This window comes from Chrysoperla carnea, chromosome 5 (genome assembly GCF_905475395.1).
Source record: "Chrysoperla carnea chromosome 5, inChrCarn1.1, whole genome shotgun sequence".
NCBI lineage: Eukaryota > Metazoa > Arthropoda > Insecta > Neuroptera > Chrysopidae > Chrysoperla > Chrysoperla carnea.
In genome coordinates this window covers 21,543,716-21,568,362 of record NC_058341.1, presented here as the reverse complement: position 1 = coordinate 21,568,362, position 24,647 = coordinate 21,543,716, and the positions used below count along the sequence as shown (strand labels likewise).

Here is a 24,647-nt window from a genome sequence, read left to right as displayed (position 1 = left end):
CGAAAAATCAAAATTTTTTTTAATTATTTATTATTAGCTTTCGATATTTCGAAAACCAAGACAGATATCGAAAAATTGTACCTATTCTTATTTATCTACATTCATGAATTTATAACAAAATTCATCATCAAAGTTGAAAATAAGGCACAAATTATTTCAACCCTATATCTAAAATTGACTTGGCGCTCGTACTACTTTTAACGCTCTCATCTCTCAAAAAATTTACTTATGTGAATACTTTTCCAGTAAAAATAAAAACAAAATTGGCTGATATTATTATAAAATGTACTTGAAGCGTTGAAGTATTGTTTTATTAATTAGAGCAAGAAACTAATTAAATATTTTTTCTTATTGTTTCAGAAATGAAACGGCCGAAACTATGGAACATAATATTTATTGGTAAGTTGTGTTTAATGATATCAACACCATATACAGTGTGTCCAAAAACAGATATTTCGATACCGAAAAAATGAAAATAATCCAAAAAATTTGAAATTTTATTTACCAATGAATCATCCTTTTATGTTATACACCTTTTGTGGAAAATTCATGTCGATTTTCTGAACGGTTTAGGAAAAATTAACTATCAAAGTCAGTGTTTTTAACAAAGAAAATTTTTTCATTTTTATGCACAGTTCTTAATTTTGGTATCATTTTAAAGCTTGAAACTTGAGGAATATTGATAAAAGTTTTTTATGTAAATGGTATAACATTTTTAGGTAAAAGCACTTATTGACTAAAAAACCAACATTGATTACGACTTCTTTATATACCAGCATGTAAAAAGAGCTGTTTTTAATCATTAATTTATCGTAAGCCGTACAGAAAATCGACTTGAAATTTATCGAAACACCTTAATTCGGCATCATATGGAAAACTTTTTAATTATTTGTTTTATGAAAAAGTTTATCTAATTAAATGCAAAAAAAATTTTTTTTAATTATTTTTTTTTTATTGCAGGTATCATTTTGAATTGTTTAACAATTGACGTCAATTCATTAAAAGCTACATCATTAATTTTTGCAAAAACAACAACGACCACAACCGAAGCTCCATTACCAAATGAAAACGCAGATGTATGCCATTTAGCCATAAAGCCTTGTTTCCACGACGTGTGATGGCTTATTTATAAGATAACTTTAAGATATATTTCCATCGAAACGAACGAAATCTTTTATCCACCCCTGGTGGAACGTAAATCATACCACGCGCCATGCCGTCATGGCTACAAGGCTTTAATGCAACTTTTTAGAAGTGTTGTAATGAAAACAATTTTTAATTTAGGGTGAAAGTACTGCACCTGAAAATGCAGATGGCGTGGAAACCGAAACTAAACCCACATTAACTGGAATTCCACAAATTGATTACAGACATGATCCAAATTTACCACGCGAATTAAATGGATACAATTTAACAGATTATCCATTTTACTCGAGTGTACCACCATTAGAAGAAATTAATTTCTCTTGTGATGGATTACATGACGGTTTTTATGCCAGTATACCGCACAAATGTCAGGTAATTATCTATAAACTTTCTTGAAAAGGGATGGCGCAGGAGCATTAATTTTTTGATGGCAATCGAACCAAGAACAGCCTGAAAGGGAGGGCTGTACAACAAACTTAATACAAAATTAATTCATTTTTGGCATTATGATCGGAAAGTTCCATTTTTTAAACCTTTTTTAATCCCTGAATAACATTAAGGATTGTTATAAGATAGGTTGCTTGTGTGTCTATCTGTGGCATCGTGTGCCTGTCTGTGTATCTATGTGTCTGGGGCATCTCTGATCTTTAGAAAAGAGGTAATGATCTTAAAACAGCTAAGCAGATTTTCTTGAAACATAGCTAAGAACAATCTTGATCAATTTACAAACAAACAAAAATCAAAATCGGCTCATCTGTGTAGGAGCTACGCACTACAGGCGAATCGATCAGATCTGATTTTGTGTCGGGGGTTTTTATCATTAATTTATTTTTAAATAAATATAAAATAGATCATTAATAAAAGCTAAATAAAAATTTTGAAAAATACAAATTCATTGGCGTAGAAATGCAAGAGTTTTAATAAATTAATTCGTCGAATTTCTATACACCAATTTTTATCGGCTAAATAATAAAAGTAAAATATTCACCTCTGCTTTATCAAGGATTTTTATGTTTTAGGTGTATCATCATTGTCTGTTTGGAACAAGATACGATTTCTTATGTGCAAATTACACAGCATTCGATCAAAAAACCTTCATTTGTCATTTTGTATCAGAAGTGGATTGTAATAATTCTGCAAAATATTTCCATAGGTGGGTAATAAATATCTATGATTGGGATTTTTCCAAGGCTGGTAAACCGCAAAGGTCAAATAAATAAAATTAGTTAACAATAAATACATAGAAACAAGAAAATAACTGCAAAATAAAGCTATTTTAAGAACAGTTTCAAGTGAAAGTTTTTAGGCTCAAATCAAATCTGATTCATAGCTGATAAGAAATAGCGAATAATACTTTAAATTAGAAAGTTTTTCCTTATAAAAAAGCTGAAAAATTGTACTTATAATTGTTTTTTCATTCAACTTTTACGGAATTTAGTTGCTTTTAGTAACAAATATTAATAAAATTTGTTTAGGTACTTCTTTTCAATTCCAGGTTTTATTATTTTAAATTTTGATCTATTATAAATTTTATAATTCTAGAAATGATGCTTTGTATCAAGCTGCCACAACGACGACAACAACAACTACTACACAAGCTCCGCCCGTAACTCAGGCAACAACAACACCAATACCGCCTTCAGGAGGTGGTGGAAGAAAGGGATACGGTGGAGGAGATGGTTATCGACGAAGACGACCATATCGACGACGTAGACCATACGATTACTATGAAGATGAATTGGAAGATTACAGTGATGAATATTACGATGATGAACCTGTTCGCTCAAGAGTTAATAGAAAAAAACCAATGCCACGTCCATCAAATCGTCGTCCAGAATTAGAATATGAAGAGTATGAAGATGAATATGATCCTAGATATGATCGTCGTGGTAAGTGAAATGCCTGAAATTAGTTATTTATGTATTACAAGAAAATTTGACCCACCCTTGTACCATATTCAAAAATTCATACTTAAGTTTTTTTTTAAATAATTTCTATTTTTTATTAAAGATCGTAGAAGACCAATGAATGATAGACGTCGACCATACGATGAACGAAGACGCCCAGAAAACGACCGCAAAAGAATAGAAGATGATCGGCAATATCCTCAAGACGAGGAGGATCGACGTAAACCAGTAGATAGTCGAAGAAATAAACAACAAGATGATATTGATGTAGACGAACGAAGATCATTTGAAGATGGCCGTCGAAGACCTGTGACTAGCGATGATTATGATCGTAGACCTGCATATAATGAGCGTCGTAAACCAGCAAGAAGACCTTACGACGATGATGACTCATATGATCGTAAAAGACCGTTAGGTATATGTAATAATAATTTTAATTTTTCTTTCTTTGAACAAAATTCAACATAAAATCCATGAAGTTATTTTTATAAAATTGCAATCAGAAAATTTAATAAAAAATCATTGTTCGAACTGAAAAAATCATGGAAAAGACTTCTGTCTCTCGAGCTACGATTTTTTAGTGGGAACAAAAATTTAAATCAAGTTCTTTTTTACAGATGATAGCGATAGACGTCACAGGCCACTAAAAGACGACAGATACGAGCCAGAAGAACCTAAGCCACAGATTAAACCAATCAGTTCAAGTTCAATATTCAGCAAACCACGGGCTCCACCAATAATAAGACGACCTGTTCCAGTCAATGAACGAGAAAAATATGATTATACTACAAAAGGTAACGCTCCTCCATCTGCTCCATCTGCTCCAAGTGCCAAAGATGATGAATATTACGACGACTATGAAGATGAACCACCTGTTCCAATAAAGCCAAGAGTACCACCTAGCAGTCGTAAACCAATTGATCCACCCCCAAGATATGGAAACAGTCGTAACAGACCAAATAATTCTAAACTCCCTGTAGTCGTAGATGATCCGTTAGAAGATGAATACAAACCACGAAGTTCTTCAAGGCGACCCGTTTATCGTGATGATATTGAAAGTCCTTACAGAGATGATTTTAAAAATAGAAACAAAAAACGGCCTGTTATACCAATTGATCCCGTTGAAGATAGACCAGTACAACGACGGCCAATTATCGAAGAGGTTTATCCTGATGATTCTATTACTACTTCCAAACGGAGACCCATAATCGATGATGATGATAGTTCCGTTTTAGATACAACATCAAGATTTAGAAAACCATCTCGAATAACAACCACAATTAAACCTAGACCACCAAGTTCAACTGAAGTATACGATGACGAATATTACGATGATGATCATTCCTCTAGAAGAAATGAAAACGAAAAATATAAACCAAAACTTGATGATGAAATTTCACCTGTTAGAGAAGAACATACATCGACTACAACACGTGTCGAAACTTCAACTAAAAGAGAACCATATAAAATAGTTCGACGACCATTCCTACCTAGTAGAGGAGGAAATCCCCTAGCGGCTCGCGGACTACAACCAGTTGGATCTAGAGCGCAAGAAACTACAACACCTAAAAAACCAGAGCCAACTTCAACGCTAACAACGACCACACTAAATGAGAATAAATACATTGAAGAAACTGCAACAGCTTCAAGATACAATACTAATTTTAAAACCAGAGGTCGATTTACAAATCCTGGAACCGACAATACGTCTCCAAGCAATGATTCAAAGTATGAGTATATAACTGACGATGCTCCTTTAGCGGAGCAAGATCGAGATGAAAACTCACGATCTTCGGAAGCATCATCTAATATTAAAATTAATTTACGCAGTAACTACAATGTAGGTGGAGGTCGAAATTTTGGAGAAACTGGACCATCAGGAAATAATCCGAAGGTTGAAGAAACAAAATCTCATCAAAATAACCGCGATACAGAATTGACAACTTATGAAGAAGTTCCAAAACCTAAAGAAAATAATCGAGGATCAACTCATTATGTACGTCCAAATTCTTATGGAGGTCGTGATCGGGCCCAAATACCTGATGTATCCACATCAAAACCAAAAGAACATACAAATGCTATTAAAAATCCATTAGATCTGATTGAAAACGAATATGATGTTACATTAAATGATGCCTTGAATCCAACTATACCAAATATTCCAAATCGAAATTCACCATCTGGATTTATTTTACCCAGAGAGCATGATTATGCATTTACAAGTTTTAGTTCACGCCCTAGATATAATTATGAACCATTAAATCAAGCAAGTCAGTTTACGTATCAAATACAAGATCCGATTAGTACGAATAGTAGAAACGTTCCACAATATCAAGCAACACAATTTTTACAAACATATCAACAGCCCACAAATTATAATACCAGATCTATTCGACAACCATATACATCTCATTTCTGAAATACCCACACTTTTCAAAATGTACATAAATAAAAAAATAAAATTTATATTCTAATTTTGTAAAAAATTTATCAATCGCCATATATCAAACTATATGTTTTAAATATTCGCGACTCCAAGAAACTATAAATATAGACTGCAATCCCATGCTTAAATTTTTCAGGTGAAATGACCCACCAGGAATCATGTTGAAAAGGATACTCCTATATGTAAAAGTAAGTTTAAGCATCATAGCATCAGTTTTGCGCGGTGCAGGTGAGAATAGGAAGGTCACACCCCTTGGTGTCTCACCCCTGCACCAGATAATATAAATGGCGTAGCTGTCATAAATATCGTCCAGAAATAAATCCGGTAACTTCGGTACAGGAAATTTTAATCTCCCGTCAATTTCCGAAGCCCTAAGTGATTTATTTTTATACGGCATTTATTTAATTCGCTTTGAATACTTATGCAGAGTTAGTATCCAGCAACGTCGTCCATATTTGCTGGTGCAACGGTGAAACGTCAAGGAGTGTGGCGTTCATATTATCACCTGTACTATCCTGTATCTTAAACAGTGCTTAAACTTACTTTTGTATATAGAAGCATCATTTTCAGCATGATTCATGATGGGTAATTCCACCCGTAAAATTTTAGCATGGATTTGTAGTCTATTGTAATGATATAAAATAAATTGCATGTTAAGCTATGATTTTTTGTTTGTTTATACCATGGAGATAAATGTTTATACTCTCTTCATGCGCCTTTACAGTGCTTTCTACGGTTTCTTGGAGACGCGAATTATACCACTTTTAAAAGTATTTATGATCAGGAGCTGAGAGTATTAAACCGCCTTTGATAACACAAAAATGTGTTTTGTTTTAAATGGCCACTACCGATGACATTAAATGCATTAACTATCGTTTACTTAGTATTTAAATAAAAAAAATAAAAATATTTTTTTTCAGTTTTAAGTATAGAGGAAACACAATATCTTAGAACCCGAAAAAACTTAGTTATCTAAATAGCTGCAGTAGAAAAATCAACCACAGTAAATCTGTCAACACTATAACCATGAACACCATTGAACCATGAACCAATCTATTTTGTTCGCAAATTCAGCGAATTTGGCAGAAATTCGATACGGTATACAAAATTGCACAATGCTTATTTTGTTGTACCTTATCAGCCCCTAATTATTATTGACCATTTATTCTGATACACCCGGTACTTATTAAAACATTCATAAAATTGTTTAATCTCGCCTCTCTTACATCCATTCTGATTTTAATAAACTCTCTTCAGTATTCTGAAAAATAAGTACTTAAGAAATGAATCTCATTTTTGTTTAAATGTCTGACGATTTGAAAAAATTGATTTAAAACTTTTACAACATCTATACCTAAATATATTTCCATTCATTTTTGTTTTTTAAATTCATTATTAAAAACTAGTCTACTATTTTCTTAAAACAATTATAAAATAAATGAAAAATTTAAAAAAAAAAGAAGCATTCTTAATTCTTAAATGATAGACAAATTATTTTATATATTTTTAAATAAAATTATTAATTAACATCAATGAATGTTTTTACAATTTTATACATGACGTATGAAAGATTAGTGTGATTATTATTAATTATAATTATATACGCTAAATAAATTTTATAATAAATTAAATTATTTTATTTCATTTCAATATCACAAATTAGTTGATAAAAGAATTGTTACTTTTCGCCCTCATTCCATTAAAGGGATCTTAAATATCAAAATTGAGACGCATCATAATTTTTTGAGACTAGAAATCGAGACACGGTGCCTAGACCTTAAAAATATCAATCGTAACTTACGTTTCAAAAAAAAAAAAATATCGAAATTTATATTTGAATAATATTTCTCAAGTTTCAGAATTAAATTGTTACACGTTTCCTACTTAATGCCAGCATATGATGTAGATAACTGCATGAAGGTGCCGAAATGTTATACATGGCCAAAGATTTGACAGTAATTCTTGGCTACCTTGTACATTATTAAGAAGTTTTAAATATATCTACACACTTTTCAGAATAAGCAAAACTTCTTATAAACAATGACTTTTATTTCTTAAAATGCAAAATAAGGAAATTTACAAGTATAGTTACCTCTATCCGGGGACACACTATATATAAATTATTAATTAATGTTCTCATCCATGATAATTAAATGTAAACTTTCCCTGAATATGTTGAAAATAATCAATGAAACGTCGCAAATTTTGAAAATTAACAATAGTTATTTATTTTGTCCAACTTCCCAAATAATAAGTTAGTATTATATTTTAGTTAGTAGTAGTCAGTTGTTCTTAATTTATCTCTAGTAATTGTATAATTTGTATATTGCTTCAGGCTTCCGTTTTGATGGTAGTTTAAATCTTCATTTTATTGGACTACTAATCTTATTTGAAAATTGAAAATAATTTTACAAAAATTGCAATCTTCAATATTTTATTTGGATAAAACTAACAAAATGTACAATATGATGCCAACTACAATTTGTATTTCTTACAATATTTCTATATTCTTAAATAAGAAATACATACAATAAACGATTGAAAATTCAATTGATAGTATGAAACCGTGATCCATATTTGGCTGGATATCTTGGATAATCATCTGGCAAGCCAGGTGTGGCATCTGGATAAACTGCAATCGGTTCTTCTTCTGGCTTCTTACGATTGGTTTTATGAATTTTTGGACGACAAAAGTATCCGTATTCAGGACGATCAATATTTAAATTATCTTTAACACATTTATCATATACAGCTTGTGTTTTGCGACAGCTAAAAATGAAAAAAATTGTTAGTGATCGTTTTCCAAAGAATTATTTATTTTTCACAAAGGCAATATCAAAAAAAAGGCGTGCGATATGGTACGTCCACGCACACCCATTAATACGCCACACCCTCTCTTTTTGATATATCACCGCCCGCTTGTTGCATGAACTCGACAACTATTGAAATTTTGTATTTATATAAAAACTATTTACGATTAACTATGGACCAATTTGGCCATAATGGTTAGTTTCGAATCGAAAGTAGATTTCAAAACAGATGATATTGAAAGTTAATCAATTTAAAAGGCAGAAAAATTGAATTCGAAGTTTAAATTTATAATGATTTAATTTTTTTTAATTGGAAAGGGAATGGGGGCTGATTTTTCTGCCCCGGCGTCCAATATAGTTAAGAAGACCCTCGCTACTGTTTACTCTGAGCAATTCGGACATACATAGGGTGGCATATATCGAGTATCATATTTCTAGAGAAGCATTATTTTGTGTTTTAGACAAAAGCATCATAGATCAAAAAAATCTATTCAGAAGGCATATTAGCGTACCCAAAAAATGACTTTAGAAGGCCCTATGAAAGTCAAATACATAATTTTAAATGGAAATTCCGTTTTTTTGTTGTTGTGTAAAAGGGCATTAAAAAAAACAATATAGTGTTTGCGTAAGTTACTAGTTCAGGCATAAAGTAAATGTGGTGTGTATACTATTTTTATGCTTGACCGAGGCGAAAAGCACCAACTTCGATTAGCACATCGGGACGAAAGTTGACACTTTCCGCTCGGAGTGGAGAAAATTATGTTTCGTTAAAAATTACTTACCGAGTAAAATCGAAATTTCCACTAGATTTATCTAAACAATTTGCATATTGAGTAAATTCATCAGCACAGGTTCTTTTAACATTTCGAAAAAAATTCAGAGCACAATTTGTAACCACTTTACCTTCAGCTAAACAACCTCTTGGATCATCTAGCTCTTGTCGACACAATACAAATTCCTAAAAAACCCAAAGTTCATACATTACATAATATACAGCAACGAAAATATCATTTCTAACAAACTCTTACATTGTTTTCGTGTTCACAAACTTTGCCTACATGGAAAGCTCCAGCTCTCAATGCCGATGTGGATAAATTAATTTCAGTAACAGTTAATTGTTCATCAGATGGTAATGAAACATGATCGGTCAACACCATCTTGAGAGCTAGATTTTTATTCAAACAAGAGAATGATTAGAATAATTATAGATGAATATTAAAATTAATCAAAATAAAATTTATTTAACTCTCAATATGACATTGTTATGAGATTATCTAATCAAAAAATATTACTAAAGTTACTATGAATTGTTATTAACTTCACGTTAAAAACTAGGTTTGGTTTGAAGCTCGGGGAATTTAGTCCTTAACCTAAATTTTTAGTCATTTCACGAATCTTATTACAAAAATATTATTTGAATTAAATATAAATTAAAAATGGTTGAGCCACAAAGACAAAAATTAGAACACGAAATAACAAATTTAGTTGATGAACTCGACAAATCATATTTAAGAAATTTCCAAGTAAGTCTAAAAAAAGAATTTCCTCTAATTGTTAATGTAAATAAAATGGTAATTTTAGAGAGACATGCATTTATGTGCTGTAAAATGCTGCGACAATAAAGAATTATCGATGCAAGGTGTCCAAAGTTGTGTGGAAAAATGTAGTAAAAGATTAATGAAAGCAAACAATCACGTACAACAAGAACTAAGTAATTTTCAAAATCGTGTACAACGATGTGTTATGGATTGCAATGATGATATTCGTGATAAAATGGGTCCAGTCAATCCAAGTGATGCTGATGTAAATAAAAAAAATTTAAAACATAATTACTTTATATGATTTTATTAAACTTATTTAATTTTTAGATGGAAAAATTGGGTAGAATGTTTGAAAAATGTGCAACAAATTGCTGCGAGAAGAATATAAATACTTTACCAACGTTATCGAAAAATATAAAAGCATTCTTATCAAATTTAGGTACAGAAGATGCACTTAGAAGTACAAATTAATGTAATATTTTTGTAAAAAATCGTCATTTTTGTTGATGTTAATAAAATTTATTAAAATGTTGTGTAATTTAAATATTCCCGCTTGTTTTGTATGTTCATATACCTTTGAATAAATGAACGCCACGCGTTTATTTTATCGTCATTACCGACCATGCGTATTGAAAGTTGATTCGGTAAAAGTCGCGTGCTCATATAAATATCCCCACTACTTTTTAGTAACGACGATATTCATTTTAAAATAGTAAATATATTGAACTTTGTCAATAAATATAAATAGTGAATATAGATAAAAAATTAAATTAAAATTTTTGACAATTAAGTGTCAATCAAAAATAATATTGATAATTATTAATAAATATGAAAAATGTTTGAGAGATGTATCTCCGACGCAACCATACCGAAGACACGCGAAAAGTAACCATTGTAAACACAAGTCAAATGTGCATCTTATATAAGTTTTAATAAATTCGTATAATAAATATTTATATGAAAGTGGATCATAATTGATATATTTCTTATTAATTAACAATGTTATTAATTGTAATAACAGTTTTTTGTGATTATTTCAAATGAATTTAGACATTATGATTGTAGACTTGTGTATGAGTTTAATATGCTGCCATGCGTCCATCGTTCCCGCGCACTGCATGTTGGTAGTAAAACGTTCTATGGCTTCATGGCAGAGCCGCCATGATGGCTTTCTGTATTCCACGCTTAACACACAAAGTTTCAAATACGTTTTTCCGTAATCGTGACTGAGTGCGTGCAAATAAAAACAATGGGAACACGCTGACGGTTGCGTACATTTATTTAGTGTCCGTCTTGGGCCGGCAACTAGCCGAAAAAGTGCATTATCGGGCTTGTTTTTTAGCCTGTCCGCCCGTGTGTTCAGTGCTGTCAACAACCAAAATGTCCAAACTACAGTTTAGGGCGAGGGCCCTTGATGCCAGCAAACCTATGCCTATTTATATGGCTGAGGAACTGCCCGATCTCACCGATTATTCAGCAATTAATCGGGCAGTTCCTCAGATGCCGTCTGGAATGGAAAAAGAGGAAGAATGCGTAAGTTCTACAGTAATTTGCATGTCGTCGTACTGCATTGAATAGCCGCCATGTTGTTTTGATGGCGTACTAGTTCCATACTTGTCAGATAGGGAGTAGCACAGATTTTAATAACAATGTTCCAAAAACATTAATTTTATCTAAAAAAATAATTAATTTAATAAAATTTCATTATATTTTGATCAATTAATATCTATTTTATCCAATTACTTACAATTTTTGAAGTGACAAAGTGTTTCTTATAGTTTAAATTGAATTCCAACAACGGTCTATTGTGCACTATGTTTTTAGTTAAAATGTGTTTAATTATTGTGAATATAATATTTATTTTTATCGGGATGTACAGGAGCATCATCTTCAACGCGCTATCTGTACGGGTCTCATCATCCCGACTCCAGAAGTGGCGAGTATGGCTGATGTTGAAGCGTATGATAAGATCTACCCCGCTAACTATAAGCAACCTCGACAGCTCATTCACATGCAACGTAAGTCTTTCATCAATTTCGTATACTTTTTTTTGTAATTCCTGCGTGTTTTTCTAACACAGCACTGTAAACATAACTATAAACAGATATTGTACATATCGCACCAAATTATTTCCTTGGTTACAATTCAGTGGTCACTATTTCTCCAATGATTTGAATTCGAACCCCCTTTAACTTAAATTTTAGAAAATATTTACAAGAGCATGATCGAATTAGTATTTGACTCCCCTAAAATTACCTTACGACCAAGACTTGTAAAATTTAAGCATTAAAATAGTACGAATTGGTATACTATGTTTGGGCAGGTGCATATGTCGGAAATAATAGCGTAAAAATAACTGTTTATCGTTGAAAACTAAATTAAACTTTTTTTCGGAGCTAGGAACAAAATTTGTGTATAAAAAATTGATCGATCCCAATCGATATTAATATTAGATGTATAACTTCAACTGGTTTTAGTAAAAACCCGATTAGTTTTTGTAGATTTCAACTTAATTTATGTAGAAATGATATCTAGATACAATCATTAAACTGGTACTCTATTCCGTCCGTAGGTTTGACTATGACCAGACTGTGTTCCTTAGGTTTGACTAGGACCAGGCTATGGCCAGAGGTTTGAAGGAAACGAACTAATTATTGGTTTGAAAAGTTTCACAAAAAGTGTAGAACATCTTTTTAGTTTTTCTAAATTAATTAGATATTTAATATTCAAGTTTAATTATATTGCTCTTATTATTCAAAAACTCGTCAAAAAGTATGAAATTGAATATAAAAAAACCCAAAAACACGCTTTTCTAACTAGATGAACTAAAAATTAGAAAATAATTTCTATAAGTTAAAAAAATATGTATATGGTGATAAAAAAAATGCATTTTATCAAGCGTAAGAAATTCCGACGTCGGATGGTCAATGCGATATCCAACGCACACTCTCAGAAATTATTGTAAAAAAAGTTTGTGTGGTCTAATATCAAATATATGATCTGAGAAATTCTTCGATATAAGTAATTCTTATACGAAATTGTATTGTATTTAATTTTACTTGCTCATTCGTAAACCTTCAATCATTTTTTTGTTGTCTGTACGATATCCATTTCCATTAAAAAATAAAACAACGAATTTTTCGATTTGGAATATTCTCGTGGCTTAGTTGCATATTTCTCCTCATTTAAATAAAACTGAAGACTTGTCTTAGGCCGACGTAAGAAAGTGCTCGAAAAAATCTTTTGTAAAATACATAGCATTGTTTAAAGTTTTTCAAGAATGTTCTTTAGTAACCAAAGAAAATTCATTAAATTTTAAACTGTTTCTGCGAGGATATTTTTTGAAAGACGATGGATTTTGATAAAGAAATTAATTGATAATTTGATTTCAGCATTCACAATGGAACAAGAAATTCCTGACTATGATATGGATAGTGAGGATGAAGCATGGGTTGAAGAACAAGCTCGACGACTGGACGTGACTCCTCTCAAATTTGAATCCATGATGGATCGTTTGGAGAAGTCATCTGGTCAAACAGTAGTCACATTGCACGATGCTAAAGCTCTTCTAAAGGAAGATGATGATCTCATCATTGCAATTTTCGATTATTGGCTAAATAAGAGGCTAAAAACGGTATGTTTAATTATATATATATATATTTTTCAAATAATAAATTCCACTTTCTTCACTTTTATTTTGAAATTAAACGTATTTGTTACTCATTATCTATGTGCTTTTTATAAATCAAGAAAAGAAATTTTCATATTAGTTATTTCATGGTAGATTCTACTTTAAGAGTAATAAAATAAAATAGCTTTATAAAAAGCAAAAGTAACATTAGCTAAAAAAATTAGGGATGCAACTCGCGTTGATTTTAGCTTGAGGCGATTATCCTGTTCGTAGGGTACAAGAAGTTGCGTTGATTTCATTATTTTTTAAGTAGTTTTTAACGACATACAGATGTAAAAAAAATTGTACAAGTATTGTCGGTCCCTGTTAGCTGCCTAAATTTTAAAGTTGTTGATATTTACACGTAAAGAATAGAAATCCATACTATTTAGAAGACATTTTTGAACATTTATATTTCACGATTTTGCTACAGAAAGTAACTTTGCATACAAAACTAGATATATAAGTAAATGAGCAAGTCGAGCCTAAATAATTTAGTTTACGAAAAACAAATAAACAACGATTGCTTTTTGACGAATATTTAGTCTAATTCAGAAGTGAATTGTACAAGTGGTAGCAACGTTGTTCAATTTTCTTATATGTTGTAATTATTGTGCTGCTGCTATAGCGTATAAACAGTTGAGCAAAATATTCTATTGTTCGTTGTAGCGTTGACAGATTTACTGCGCTAATACAACTACTATTTAGATAACTGTATTTTTTCTTTAAGATATCGCGTCCTCTCTCATGTCGTTAGAAATATCTTAATAACCCGAAATATACCAAGAGTTACCTAACTTTTTATAAGACCCATCAAATTTTCAGAATGGCTTTATTAATTGAATTATCCTTTCCTTTTAAGACGTTTAATTGTTTCAAGAACTTTTTGTGCCTTTGAACTCGCAAAGTGTCCATCCAGTTATAGAAACTTACTCCTCGAAACTTCTTGAAGCTGAGTATCAAATATTATTTCAATTCTCCTCATGCGAGATACGGAAGTAATACTCTCAGATTCTCAAAAACTAATCAAGCAATACAATTTTTTTTAAACTAAAGGCCAGAAAGTTTTTCTAGTTTACGGTACTAACTTAACTAACAAAATAAATTGTAACTAATAATTTTGTTTAATATTTAGCAACATCCTTTAATTCTCGCTGTAAAAACCGAACATCGTTTAGGAAGTGCTGCAAACAATCCATATTTAGCATTTCGAAGGCGTACAGAAAAAATGCAAACACGTAAAAATCGTAAGAATGATGAGACATCATATGAAAAAATGTTAAAATTACGAAGAGATTTATCACGTGCCGTTACACTATTGGAAATGGTTAAACGTCGTGAAAAAACAAAACGAGAACATCTGCATTTAACAATTGAAATTGTTGAAAAACGGTATCAAGCACAAGATTTCAGTGGACAATTATTGGCTGAAGTATCCGCATTACGAACATCAAGGCCTGCATTTGCGCCTCTATTTACAAATCAATTTACAAATCAAAATTGGGCAAATAAAGCTACTATCAAAGATGAAATCGTACCCCGTAAAGAAAAAAGACAGTATAAAAAACGGAAACATAAACCAACCACGTCTCATACAAGTAGAAATCTTTTAAACTGTAAGTGATATTTAATTTTCATTTTATTTAATAAGCTAACTGATATTTCTCAAGGCTTCAGAAGAGATTTTTTAGTAGAATAATAAATATTTAGCTCTCAATTTCATTTTTCTTGATATTAAAGCGTTTTCTAAATGATTTATTGAAATAACACTAAAATTAAAAGTTTTAATCGATTTAAGTGTTTTAAACCATAAAAAAGCAATCGAATAAGACCATGTAGGCCTCAGATTATTTGTGGTGCAAACATTTTTTAACTTATATAAAACCAAGTTTAACATTTCGTTCAATCGAGGCTAATTTTTTTTCTAAAATTAAACGGATAGCTTTATTTCTGTAGGAAATATTTACCCGCACGAAAATTTTGATTATCTTAAAGCTTTTTAAAAATGTTAAAAATTAATTCATTATTGTTTTTGTATAGCCTCTGGCTTAGAACCAATAATATCTTCAGATGAAGATGATGTGACTTCTAACGCGATGCTGGCATCTCCAGAGGAATCTGAAACTGCTGATCCTGACGAGGGTAGATACACATTTAGAAGAAATAAACACTGTTCTTATCATATGGTAAGTTACTTCAAGATCATTTTAATCAAATAATTCTTATAAGCAACAATTCATAACTATTTGGACGTGAATTAATGCTCGAACTTTATTTTTCCAATTTCCTGGAAGTCTTACTATTGCGTGCTCTATTGTGATATAAAAAAAACAACCTATAAGCTCAAATTTTCTGCCATCTAATTTAATTTGTAAAAATAAATTAAAAATTTTTGTATTTTCTTAAGATTATTTATTAAGGAAATTTTTATGTTCATTTAAAACTTTAACATTTAAATTCACATTTTTTTAGCCGATTACAAACAAACTGGGAAATTGGCCTTGGTGTTCACGGGAAGAAAATGGTACAGCGGATCATCGATATCGGTTTGCATTAACATCAATAAAGCATCCAAAACCACGATGCATAGGTTTTGCACGGCGAAGGCTAGGACGAGGTGGTCGAGTAATCTTAGATCGAATATCTACACCTTACGACGATCTTTGGCGAGAAATGGATTATACAATAATTGAAACACCATCATTGCGGGAGCGTCTTGCATTCGAAAAATGTCAAAAGAAGTTAAAAGCACGAGTTGAAGAAACATCATCGTTGAATAGTGTAGATGATACGGAAATGCAGTATAGTGTTGTAGGGCCACCAGTGAAATCCTCATATTCCTTAGATACAAATAAAACAATCAGTTCTGTTGTAAATAATTCAAGTGGTGTGACACCAGCACTTAGAAATTTATATTCAGAACATAATTATAACAGTACGACACCAACCGTTGTTGGTGGCTATCCGCCGGATGGATATCCATCGAGTACGACGAGTATAGTGAAAACTGAATTAACAGATAGTAATGACATTAAAAATACGTCGGTGAAAGAAGAATCGCAATGTTGGACAACAAATTGGACTTCAGATGTATCAAACGTAGTGAAACGTGAATCGTACGATGATATATCGCCACAATTGATTAGTGAAAGACTTAGTGAAGTGACGACTAGTGTTGCACATGTAAATAGTAGTTTTAGTGATACAAATCAATTAGACAAAGGTGTCAATTCACATGAGGAAGATACAAATTATATGTTGGAAGTTCTCAGTGAAATTAAACGTGATTGGTATGTTTTTAATATACAATTCAAATTCGAAAATATTTATTGCTCCAAGCAGGTTGTACGTCTGTCTTCCGGTTAAATCCGTCATTGAGCATAAATAATTTTCTGTTCTATACATGCTAGAAAGATGGAATTTTCACCAATCGACTCGAAATAAGGTTTAATTAACAGAAACTATTTTTCCAATATTCCGACGATTTCGCTGTGGAAACTTTTTTGTTAATTTGACTGTATTTCCCGCAATTAGGCCAAAAATTTTTCCGGAATGTTGTTGAGTAAGCTTTACACTACAAATAAAAATTTTATACATATTAAAAATATGATTATTTCATACAGTTTTTTTGGGGATGATAATCGTAAAAATCGCGTTTTTCAAATTTTACAAATTTTTACTCGAAAACTGGAAGGTTTAGAGAAAAATGTCTAAGAACATTTTTTTTAAATTTTGGAGCATTTTTTAAATGGGATCCTTCAAAAATGTTTAATCCGAAAATTATTCATGCTCAATGACAGATTTTACCGGGTCGAACAAGGAATTGTTTATGTATACAATTATTCTTTCTAAAAAGAATTTTTTTCTTAAATAAACCTGAAAGTTATTGCTTTTTGTAACACCAACTTTTTTTAAGCTTATAAATCTTTAATAAGGGATTTTTACTGAGAAGGGAGCCGTTTTGAAATGAATTCGAAAAGATTTTTTGTTTGCTAAAGCATCTGCATAACATGGTCAAATATTGAATGCAAACTCGAAACCCGCTCAATTTCAGTCATCAAAACTCGTTTCGCATTTTCTTTTGCAAACAACTACGTTCAGAATCAATCTATATTATTTTTTATACATTTATTTGACGTGTTCACAAAACATTTAACTATTTAAAATTGACCACATGAATCAATAAAAATTATATGTTTTCTAAACTCAACCCTTTAACCCTTCTTAACCCTTTCAACTTTATTGATTTAAATATTAGTTTTAGACCCCGGTTCACCATCATTACTTAATTATTCTAATCCATTATAGTTTTTATAGGTAAATTGTATTTCACTCAAAATTTCTGAAACTATCGAACATTTCATTATGAGTAAATCAAGTCTCCACGGATACATTGAGATTTGGGGTCTAGCTTTAACCTTATGAAATGATGGGCGTCTTTGGAAGTGTATTATTGAGAAAATATTCGCCTGAAGAGAAAAATCACTGGTCATCTGTAAACATTCTATTTTTTTTAATTTATACAAAAAATTTCCGTACAATGAGGGGCCCTAACATATAAATTTCCATACGAAAATTTTATGTTAGATATATTAACGTCCTTTAAAATAGAATAAGTCTTTCTATGTCATTTTTTTCTCAGGCAAATATTACGCAGTTTTTATCCTTCCGAAGGTGTGTGTTCTTGCCTGTATTTGAACCATGTCCTCCCATATACAAAAAATTTGCTCTTTAAAAACATTATATCCCTCGATTTCATTGCATTTTCATTTTAACACAATGTCTTAATTAGATTTGTCAATCTTTCAACTAACTTTTTCAACGCTAATAATGTGTACATTAATACGACACATTTCCTAAATGAGCATCGTTAAAATCAACTTGCGATGAAATCGACATCCTCTATTTTTTACGTTCGTGTGTTCTCTGCTCTAAAAGGCAATGATTCAGTATTTCATATCATAGGTACAGGGAACTTTACAGAGTAAGTACGAAAACCCAAATTTTTTTACGAGATAGTTCTGATGTGGGTACTAAAGCACTGCTAAGTCGAGGGAAACCATATTTAGTAATCAAATTAAGTAAGGCAGGTCTCCTGTTTGGGTGTGAGATTATTGTTTACCAGTTAACCCCTAAAAGCACGAATGTTTTAATGGGCTTAAAGGGGGGGGGGAGAACAATAAAGGAAAATAATTTTATTTAAAGTAATAATGAATTAATTAGGCGATTTATAAATAGCAGTAACAAACTTTTTTTCCCTGTAATCAATATATTCCAGTTGTTATAAATTTGGGACTAAACTTATAAAAAACCAATTTTGTGTAGTATATATGTGTTGTGCTAAATATAAAAATTTTTGTTGAATAGGTTACATTTTCGACCGAAAACACCACCCGCAGATTATGAAATACCTTGTAATTTATTACCCGCCAAAGAAGATATATTTAATCCAAATGAATTTACACCAATTACAATTGAAATTGAAAATTTATCATCGACACCGCCATCGGCATTATGTGACACTTCAAATTTCACGTCTGAATTTACGCTTAACGATATATACACAGATTTAAGTTTAGATTATCAATTACAACAGCAAGAACAGCAACAAATCCAACAACAACAAGGGTTAGAACAAGACAATGCAGAAGATTTAGGTTTAATTTTAAATGATATTCGACAAATAGTTACGTCGTCATCGTCTTCAACGGACATCAGTGATAATAATAGCAGTTGTTTATGTAGTACAAATTATTTAACAGAACACCAAGATTCGATGACAAATTTTGGGTGCTCGCGTGTGTCTGTTAGAAGTAATAGTGATCGAGAGTGTGAACGGACAACAAACAGTGATGTTTTAACAACGCGAAGTAGTGGTGATGTGACAAATTGTGGGAATGGTTGTCCTGTGACTACTGCAGGTAACAATAGTGTGCCAGTTACTTCGATATCTAGACGAAATCTACAATTGTTACAACAGAATACTTCACAACAGCAGAGAACCACCACACATCAGCAACAAGTATTACGAACTCAGTCAATTTTATCAAGTACCTTGACTAGTCCAAATAAATATAATAACAACAGTAATTTAAATAGTAGTACGGGTTCATCTGTTTCTGTAACATCTACAAATCAAATACCAACATTAGTTTTTGATCGTGTCACTGGTAATGTATCGTCGCCAAGTAGTGTTAGTGTGGGAGTGGGAGCTGGTGTTCGAATGATTGGTACATTAACGACGGCTGGTCTTGTGCGAGCATCTCCTACATCCGAACATCATTTGCATACAAATGGTCCAGTTAATACACATTTAGAATGTAAGTTCGTTTGTTTTTAAATTAACTCTTTTTATGGTTATTTATAAAGTGTTGCCAAAAAGTATAGAAGAGACCTATTATGATTTACTGGACGATAAAAAACTATTAATTCTTATAAAATTAGACGAAATATGAATTTTTTTTTACTAGATTTTACTAGAGTTAAAAATCTAAAAAATATAAGAAACGAAATATGTTATCTATCTGATTCACATACCTCAGACCGTCAGAAACCCAAACACCCATGTTGCTATATTAAAAATTGCCGTGTTTAGTTACACCGCTTTTTAGAGAGATTGATCAACATTTTTTATTTGATCAGCCTAAAAATTTTGTTACGTTGTTTTTGTTACTCAAGTCAAAAAATTCCACTGTTTGTTTGCTAACAAGCAGTTTGTTCTTTATGGAATAAAACTGCTTAGGTAGCTTCTGTCTTGTCTAACAGTATAAAAAATTGTCCAATTAATTTTTATTTCAAATCAAATATTTGAATAAAGTCTCAAAGGGTGGCGAACTATTGGTTATTTTTGCCGAACGACTCGGAAAAATTCTGAAAAATTGGAAAATAATTTTTAAAAGAAATAAATTATAAAGAAAAAATTTTTTTCTCGATTTTATTTATCTATGACACTCACGTAGTAAAATTAATTGAATCCGAGAAACACAAAAATTGTATTTTTTCGTTGGCAAGGTATCGTGTCAGTAGTAGTGTTGACATCGCAGACTTCCAAAGTTCCAAAGTGACCATAGAATTTCATAACTCTATCGATCGCCTGCTTATCTCGAATAGTATAGATGTTGGATCAATAAAAATAATAAAAATGTGTATGCTCGATACTTAAAAAATATATTTAAAGTTTTCAAACTTGGCCTTCATCTATCTATATAACTTTGTTTAAATTAATATTGTAAACTAGTAATATGAAAAATATCTTTTTAGCATCAATGATTCGAAGAGTTAATTATAAGCCTAGTGCAGCAGACGAAAGTTTAGGCGATCATTCACGAATTCATCGATTACAAAATAACACTTCGATGAATTCTCAAGTGAGGCGAGCGCTACTTTCATCTCAAACAATAAATACGCTTAATAGTAATAGGTATGCATTTACTTTTTCTAAAAATTTTTTTTTTTTTTCGTTGTCTTATATTGAACTCGGCAAGAAAATTTTTAGAGTCATTTGCCATATTAGTATTGTGCTATATCCGCCTGCCTTTTATTTCGAAATCTCTTACAATTTCGCCATTTTATGAAGAAATTTTTGTCGAATTTCAAATGGTTTGTAAAATTGAATTTCTCGTCTAACTTTTGAATCGTTTGATTCAGAGTATTATAAATATACATTCAACAAAAATTATTTTACATTAGAGATGAAGATAATCTTAAAAATATTGAGTTTATTTATTTTCACGCCTTAATATTATGAGATATATAGTTGTGTAAGTCTTTATATATGGAACAAAATAAGTCTTGTAATTTTTATTTTTTGATAATTACTCCGCGAGTTGTAAACACTGATCATAAAAATTATGCTCCCCGTAGTATTAAATAAGAAATTTAAAACTATTCAGTGCCGTCGATTACAGTTTAAGAACAATAAATAATTTTTTAATTTTTATTTTGTATAAAGACACACTAACACAAAAATCATTTTTTTCCTATCACGATTAAATATCTTGAAATTAAAGAAGGCAAATATGTTAATCATATTTGATATAATTTTAGTGCCAACGTAATGGACTCATCATCAATATCTTCGTCACTTCCAAACGAATCAACGTTAATAAATAGCGACAATAGCAGTAGTGTAAAAATGAAATCGACATTACACCATTTAAAAACTGGCGGTGATAACAATATAATTACAACAGTGACACAACAAACAGGAGCATCAACAGTGACAACCAGTGGCGGACAATCTGGTGGTGGTACAACGAACAACAGTAGTAAACCACAGATAGTTCGAAAAAATAATACACTTGCAATGGAAGTAACATGATGTTACTTAACAATTCTCTGTCGGGTGCAAATCATCGTATGGTTTTTTCATATTGTTTTTATTCAATATTATGCGTATATTGTTCGCGACAGAGAATCTTGTATTTACTTGTTTGTCTGATCTGTTGTATGTCTCCTTTTCTCTCAATATGTGTTTTAAATTGACTAAAACTAGAGAGAAAAGTATACTGACACACACACGCACACATAACTATGATCATTGCTGGCGCTACAACAAATACGCAACTATATGAGAATATGTAATGTAAAAATGCGCCTCAAATAATATTGTAATCCTGCAAATAACTTGTGAATTATTAAATTATTAATCACTTATTTAATGATTTTTAAAGATAATTATATAACTATACCATTCATTTCATAGTGTATGCAACATAATTACCTACCTAAAGGCAAATTCAATTTTAGGCGGAAAATGCTTCCTTTAAACATTTATAGCCAGGTACCAAAATGGATTTCTTTGACCTCTATGGATTTCTATGAGTTGATAATTTGGCTTGATCTTCATTTAGTTAGTGATTTAGAACAGAAAACTGAAAGAAAATTAATAAAAAGCGTACGGTTTAGTCACTTCACCCGAATTCTTTGATCACTTTGAGATGTAGCTTTTTTATCAATACGAAATTTTAATAATTGAAATGTCCGATATGTCCGTTCGCCAATTTATTCAATATCGTTTCAATTTTGTATTCTTACTCACTAATAATATTGGTATAAATGGTTAAAAAATTAATGTGGTTAAAAGTTGTGGGAGAATTGTAGTTTGAGTTCCAACATGTGATAATTATGGCGTTAATAATCGAATATATTTCAAGAAGTCCCCATTATTCGATTTAATTAGGTTCCCCCCCCCCTAAATTTTCTTAAAGGTACCTGTTCATCTTCTAGCAAAATACGGCTAGAGTAAATTTTCTCTAGCCTCTAACTCTGCACTTAAGAGCTTCGTTGAAAGAATTAACGATTTCTATGAAAAATTGTCAGTATGACATTGTTCTTTGTGACTTTATTGCCGTTTTAATTTATCCTATCACAACACAAAAGGTTGCTGCTGTAATGTTGTGTACATTCTGTGTCTTAAAAAATGCACATGTATTGCCATTCTAAGTGTTACAAGTATAACATTATATGTGAATTACGTGTAATGTTATAACACTCAAAATAATTTAAGTTTTGCGTTTAATTTGACATACAGTATACATCCTAGGTACTTATAGCTTCAGAGTACAGGTAACTTAAGATAAGAAGAAGTTAACTTTAAGAAACGGCTCCTAAAAGAAGACATTAGCTACAAAAAAAATATTAATAAGCCTAAAAACTAACTTCAGTTGAAACTCGTTTTTCAGTATTTTAAATAATTTAAAAAAACACTCATTTAAGAATATTTTTAAATAAATATTAAAAAATGTCTATTTTTAGAATATTGGATTATGCCAAATATATGAATAATCTTGTACATCGATGTTCAAAATCGGTTTTGGTTAGTTTTTAAATCGGACATTTTTAATTTAATTAGTTTTATCTTGCATACCCTATGAAATAGCTGGTAAATATGGTACCTGTAAAAATCGTTTCACAACCAAATCAAATATATGTTTTCATTATAATGTAGAATGTTTTAAAATATTACATAACATAATTCTATATGTCACTATACACTGAAATTTGGTTTGTGAAACATAACAAATAAAAAATAAATAAATAAAACAATTGAAAGGCAGTAAAACGGGAGGAAACAATTTTATTTTGTACTGTGTACATTATTTAAAAAACAAATATTTTTGGGATATTTCTGGTATCATAAGTTTATTCCACAATTTGTTCCAAGATAAAAAAAATACAACGTCTGTTGCTGTGGCCAAAATATACTTAAATCCTTCTAATTCTTGACCTGTACAATTATATTGTTTCAAACACTACTGTTTTATAAAAAAAATAATTTTCTCAATAGCGTAAAATGTTTTTAAGAATAACTGAACTGTTTTACAATATAATAACTAATTTTTTATTTTTTTCTTCAGGATTTGATCCTGTGTACTGAAACCATTAACAAAATCAAAAACCAAGTTCCCTAACTACCCCCTAACGAAAATAGCGAATTTAAAATAAAAATGGAATAAATTTTATTCGCTGTAAATTACTCGGAACAAAACTAGTAAGAGATTTAGAATTATAGCTGGTAGAAAATTATTTCCTTGTAAAATAGTTCAGTGATTTTTGTAACATTTTAAATTGAAAAAAAAATATGTTAGCATTTTAGTTGAGTTTTTTTCGTTTTTAAAATAACAAAACTAAATTTTTGGTTATTTTTTCTATTTATAAATATTTGAAGGAAATTTTGTGAACATTGTCGGTCCATGTATCTCATTCTTAAAACTGTTGTTAATATATTTGTTAAAATATTTCATGTAAAAAGCTTATCTTGGTTTTAATGAAATTTATTCGAGATTAATTGAGAGAAAATGCTTGCTGAATTTACAACAAAATTATTCAAAATTTATATAGCAAGCAATTAATAATTCATACAATTCTTGTTCTATTTTTTTTATTTATAAAGGTATGAATAAGTAATCCTTATATTAAATTCAGCTTACTAGTAGGATGAATGGAGAGAATCCCATCTTTGTAAAAATAATAAAGCCTCCTTCGGTTTTTCCGACGACATTTATGTGCTACGATAGACATTTTTCTGCTTGACCTAGTACAGACTTACTCTTCTGACGGATCTAATTTTATAGAAAATTAAATAACATTCCGAAAATGTTAGCTACGCTAAGTTGAGATTACTTT

The 24,647-nt window shown here is 30.7% G+C and overlaps 4 protein-coding genes across 5 annotated transcripts in view; 3 read left to right on the top strand and 1 right to left on the bottom strand.

The window, feature by feature from the left end:
• LOC123299806 (uncharacterized protein DDB_G0283697) overlaps positions 1–5,527 on the top strand; it is a 43,856-nt gene extending 38,329 nt beyond the window's left edge. For both annotated transcript variants that reach the window (XM_044882170.1, XM_044882171.1), the window contains exons 2-8: positions 361–399; positions 961–1,076; positions 1,285–1,518; positions 2,166–2,299; positions 2,689–3,035; positions 3,157–3,468; positions 3,671–5,527. In XM_044882170.1, coding sequence (XP_044738105.1) covers positions 363–399; positions 961–1,076; positions 1,285–1,518; positions 2,166–2,299; positions 2,689–3,035; positions 3,157–3,468; positions 3,671–5,472 — 2,982 coding nt within the window. In that variant the 5' untranslated portion in view covers positions 361–362 and the 3' untranslated portion in view covers positions 5,473–5,527. The remainder of the gene's footprint in view (positions 1–360; positions 400–960; positions 1,077–1,284; positions 1,519–2,165; positions 2,300–2,688; positions 3,036–3,156; positions 3,469–3,670) is intronic.
• Positions 5,528–7,916: 2,389 nt separating this feature from the next.
• LOC123299843 (NADH dehydrogenase [ubiquinone] 1 alpha subcomplex subunit 8) lies at positions 7,917–9,604 on the bottom strand. Its single transcript, XM_044882233.1, has 3 exons — positions 9,338–9,604; positions 9,092–9,267; positions 7,917–8,268 (listed from the first exon to the last, which is right to left on the bottom strand). Exons 1-3 carry the CDS (start codon positions 9,464–9,466, stop codon positions 8,046–8,048), a joined length of 528 nt encoding a protein of 175 aa, XP_044738168.1. The 5' UTR covers positions 9,467–9,604; the 3' UTR covers positions 7,917–8,045.
• Positions 9,605–9,641: 37 nt separating this feature from the next.
• LOC123299844 (protein FAM136A-like) lies at positions 9,642–10,353 on the top strand. Its single transcript, XM_044882234.1, has 3 exons — positions 9,642–9,832; positions 9,891–10,112; positions 10,178–10,353. Exons 1-3 carry the CDS (start codon positions 9,746–9,748, stop codon positions 10,319–10,321), a joined length of 453 nt encoding a protein of 150 aa, XP_044738169.1. The 5' UTR covers positions 9,642–9,745; the 3' UTR covers positions 10,322–10,353.
• A 612-nt stretch (positions 10,354–10,965) lies between these two features.
• On the top strand, positions 10,966–23,203 carry LOC123300055. Its single transcript, XM_044882525.1, has 9 exons — positions 10,966–11,383; positions 11,730–11,868; positions 13,243–13,484; positions 14,656–15,136; positions 15,561–15,706; positions 15,993–16,810; positions 18,888–19,840; positions 20,781–20,940; positions 21,567–23,203. Exons 1-9 carry the CDS (start codon positions 11,231–11,233, stop codon positions 21,838–21,840), a joined length of 3,366 nt encoding a protein of 1,121 aa, XP_044738460.1. The 5' UTR covers positions 10,966–11,230; the 3' UTR covers positions 21,841–23,203.
• Positions 23,204–24,647: the final 1,444 nt, after the last annotated feature.

Coding starts and splice junctions, on each gene's coding strand:
- LOC123300055 (XM_044882525.1), top strand. CDS start 11,231: ATGTCCAAACTACAGTTTAGGGCGAGGGCCCTTGATGCCAGCAAACCT. Junction 11,384..11,729: donor TGGAAAAAGAGGAAGAATGC/GTAAGTTCTACA, acceptor CGGGATGTACAG/GAGCATCATCTTCAACGCGC. Junction 11,869..13,242: donor ACAGCTCATTCACATGCAAC/GTAAGTCTTTCA, acceptor ATTTGATTTCAG/CATTCACAATGGAACAAGAA.
- LOC123299843 (XM_044882233.1), bottom strand. CDS start 9,466: ATGGTGTTGACCGATCATGTTTCATTACCATCTGATGAACAATTAACT. Junction 9,268..9,337: donor TTTGTGAACACGAAAACAAT/GTAAGAGTTTGT, acceptor TGGGTTTTTTAG/GAATTTGTATTGTGTCGACA. Junction 8,269..9,091: donor GGAAATTTCGATTTTACTCG/GTAAGTAATTTT, acceptor TTTCATTTTTAG/CTGTCGCAAAACACAAGCTG.
- LOC123299844 (XM_044882234.1), top strand. CDS start 9,746: ATGGTTGAGCCACAAAGACAAAAATTAGAACACGAAATAACAAATTTA. Junction 9,833..9,890: donor CATATTTAAGAAATTTCCAA/GTAAGTCTAAAA, acceptor TGGTAATTTTAG/AGAGACATGCATTTATGTGC. Junction 10,113..10,177: donor TCAATCCAAGTGATGCTGAT/GTAAATAAAAAA, acceptor TTTAATTTTTAG/ATGGAAAAATTGGGTAGAAT.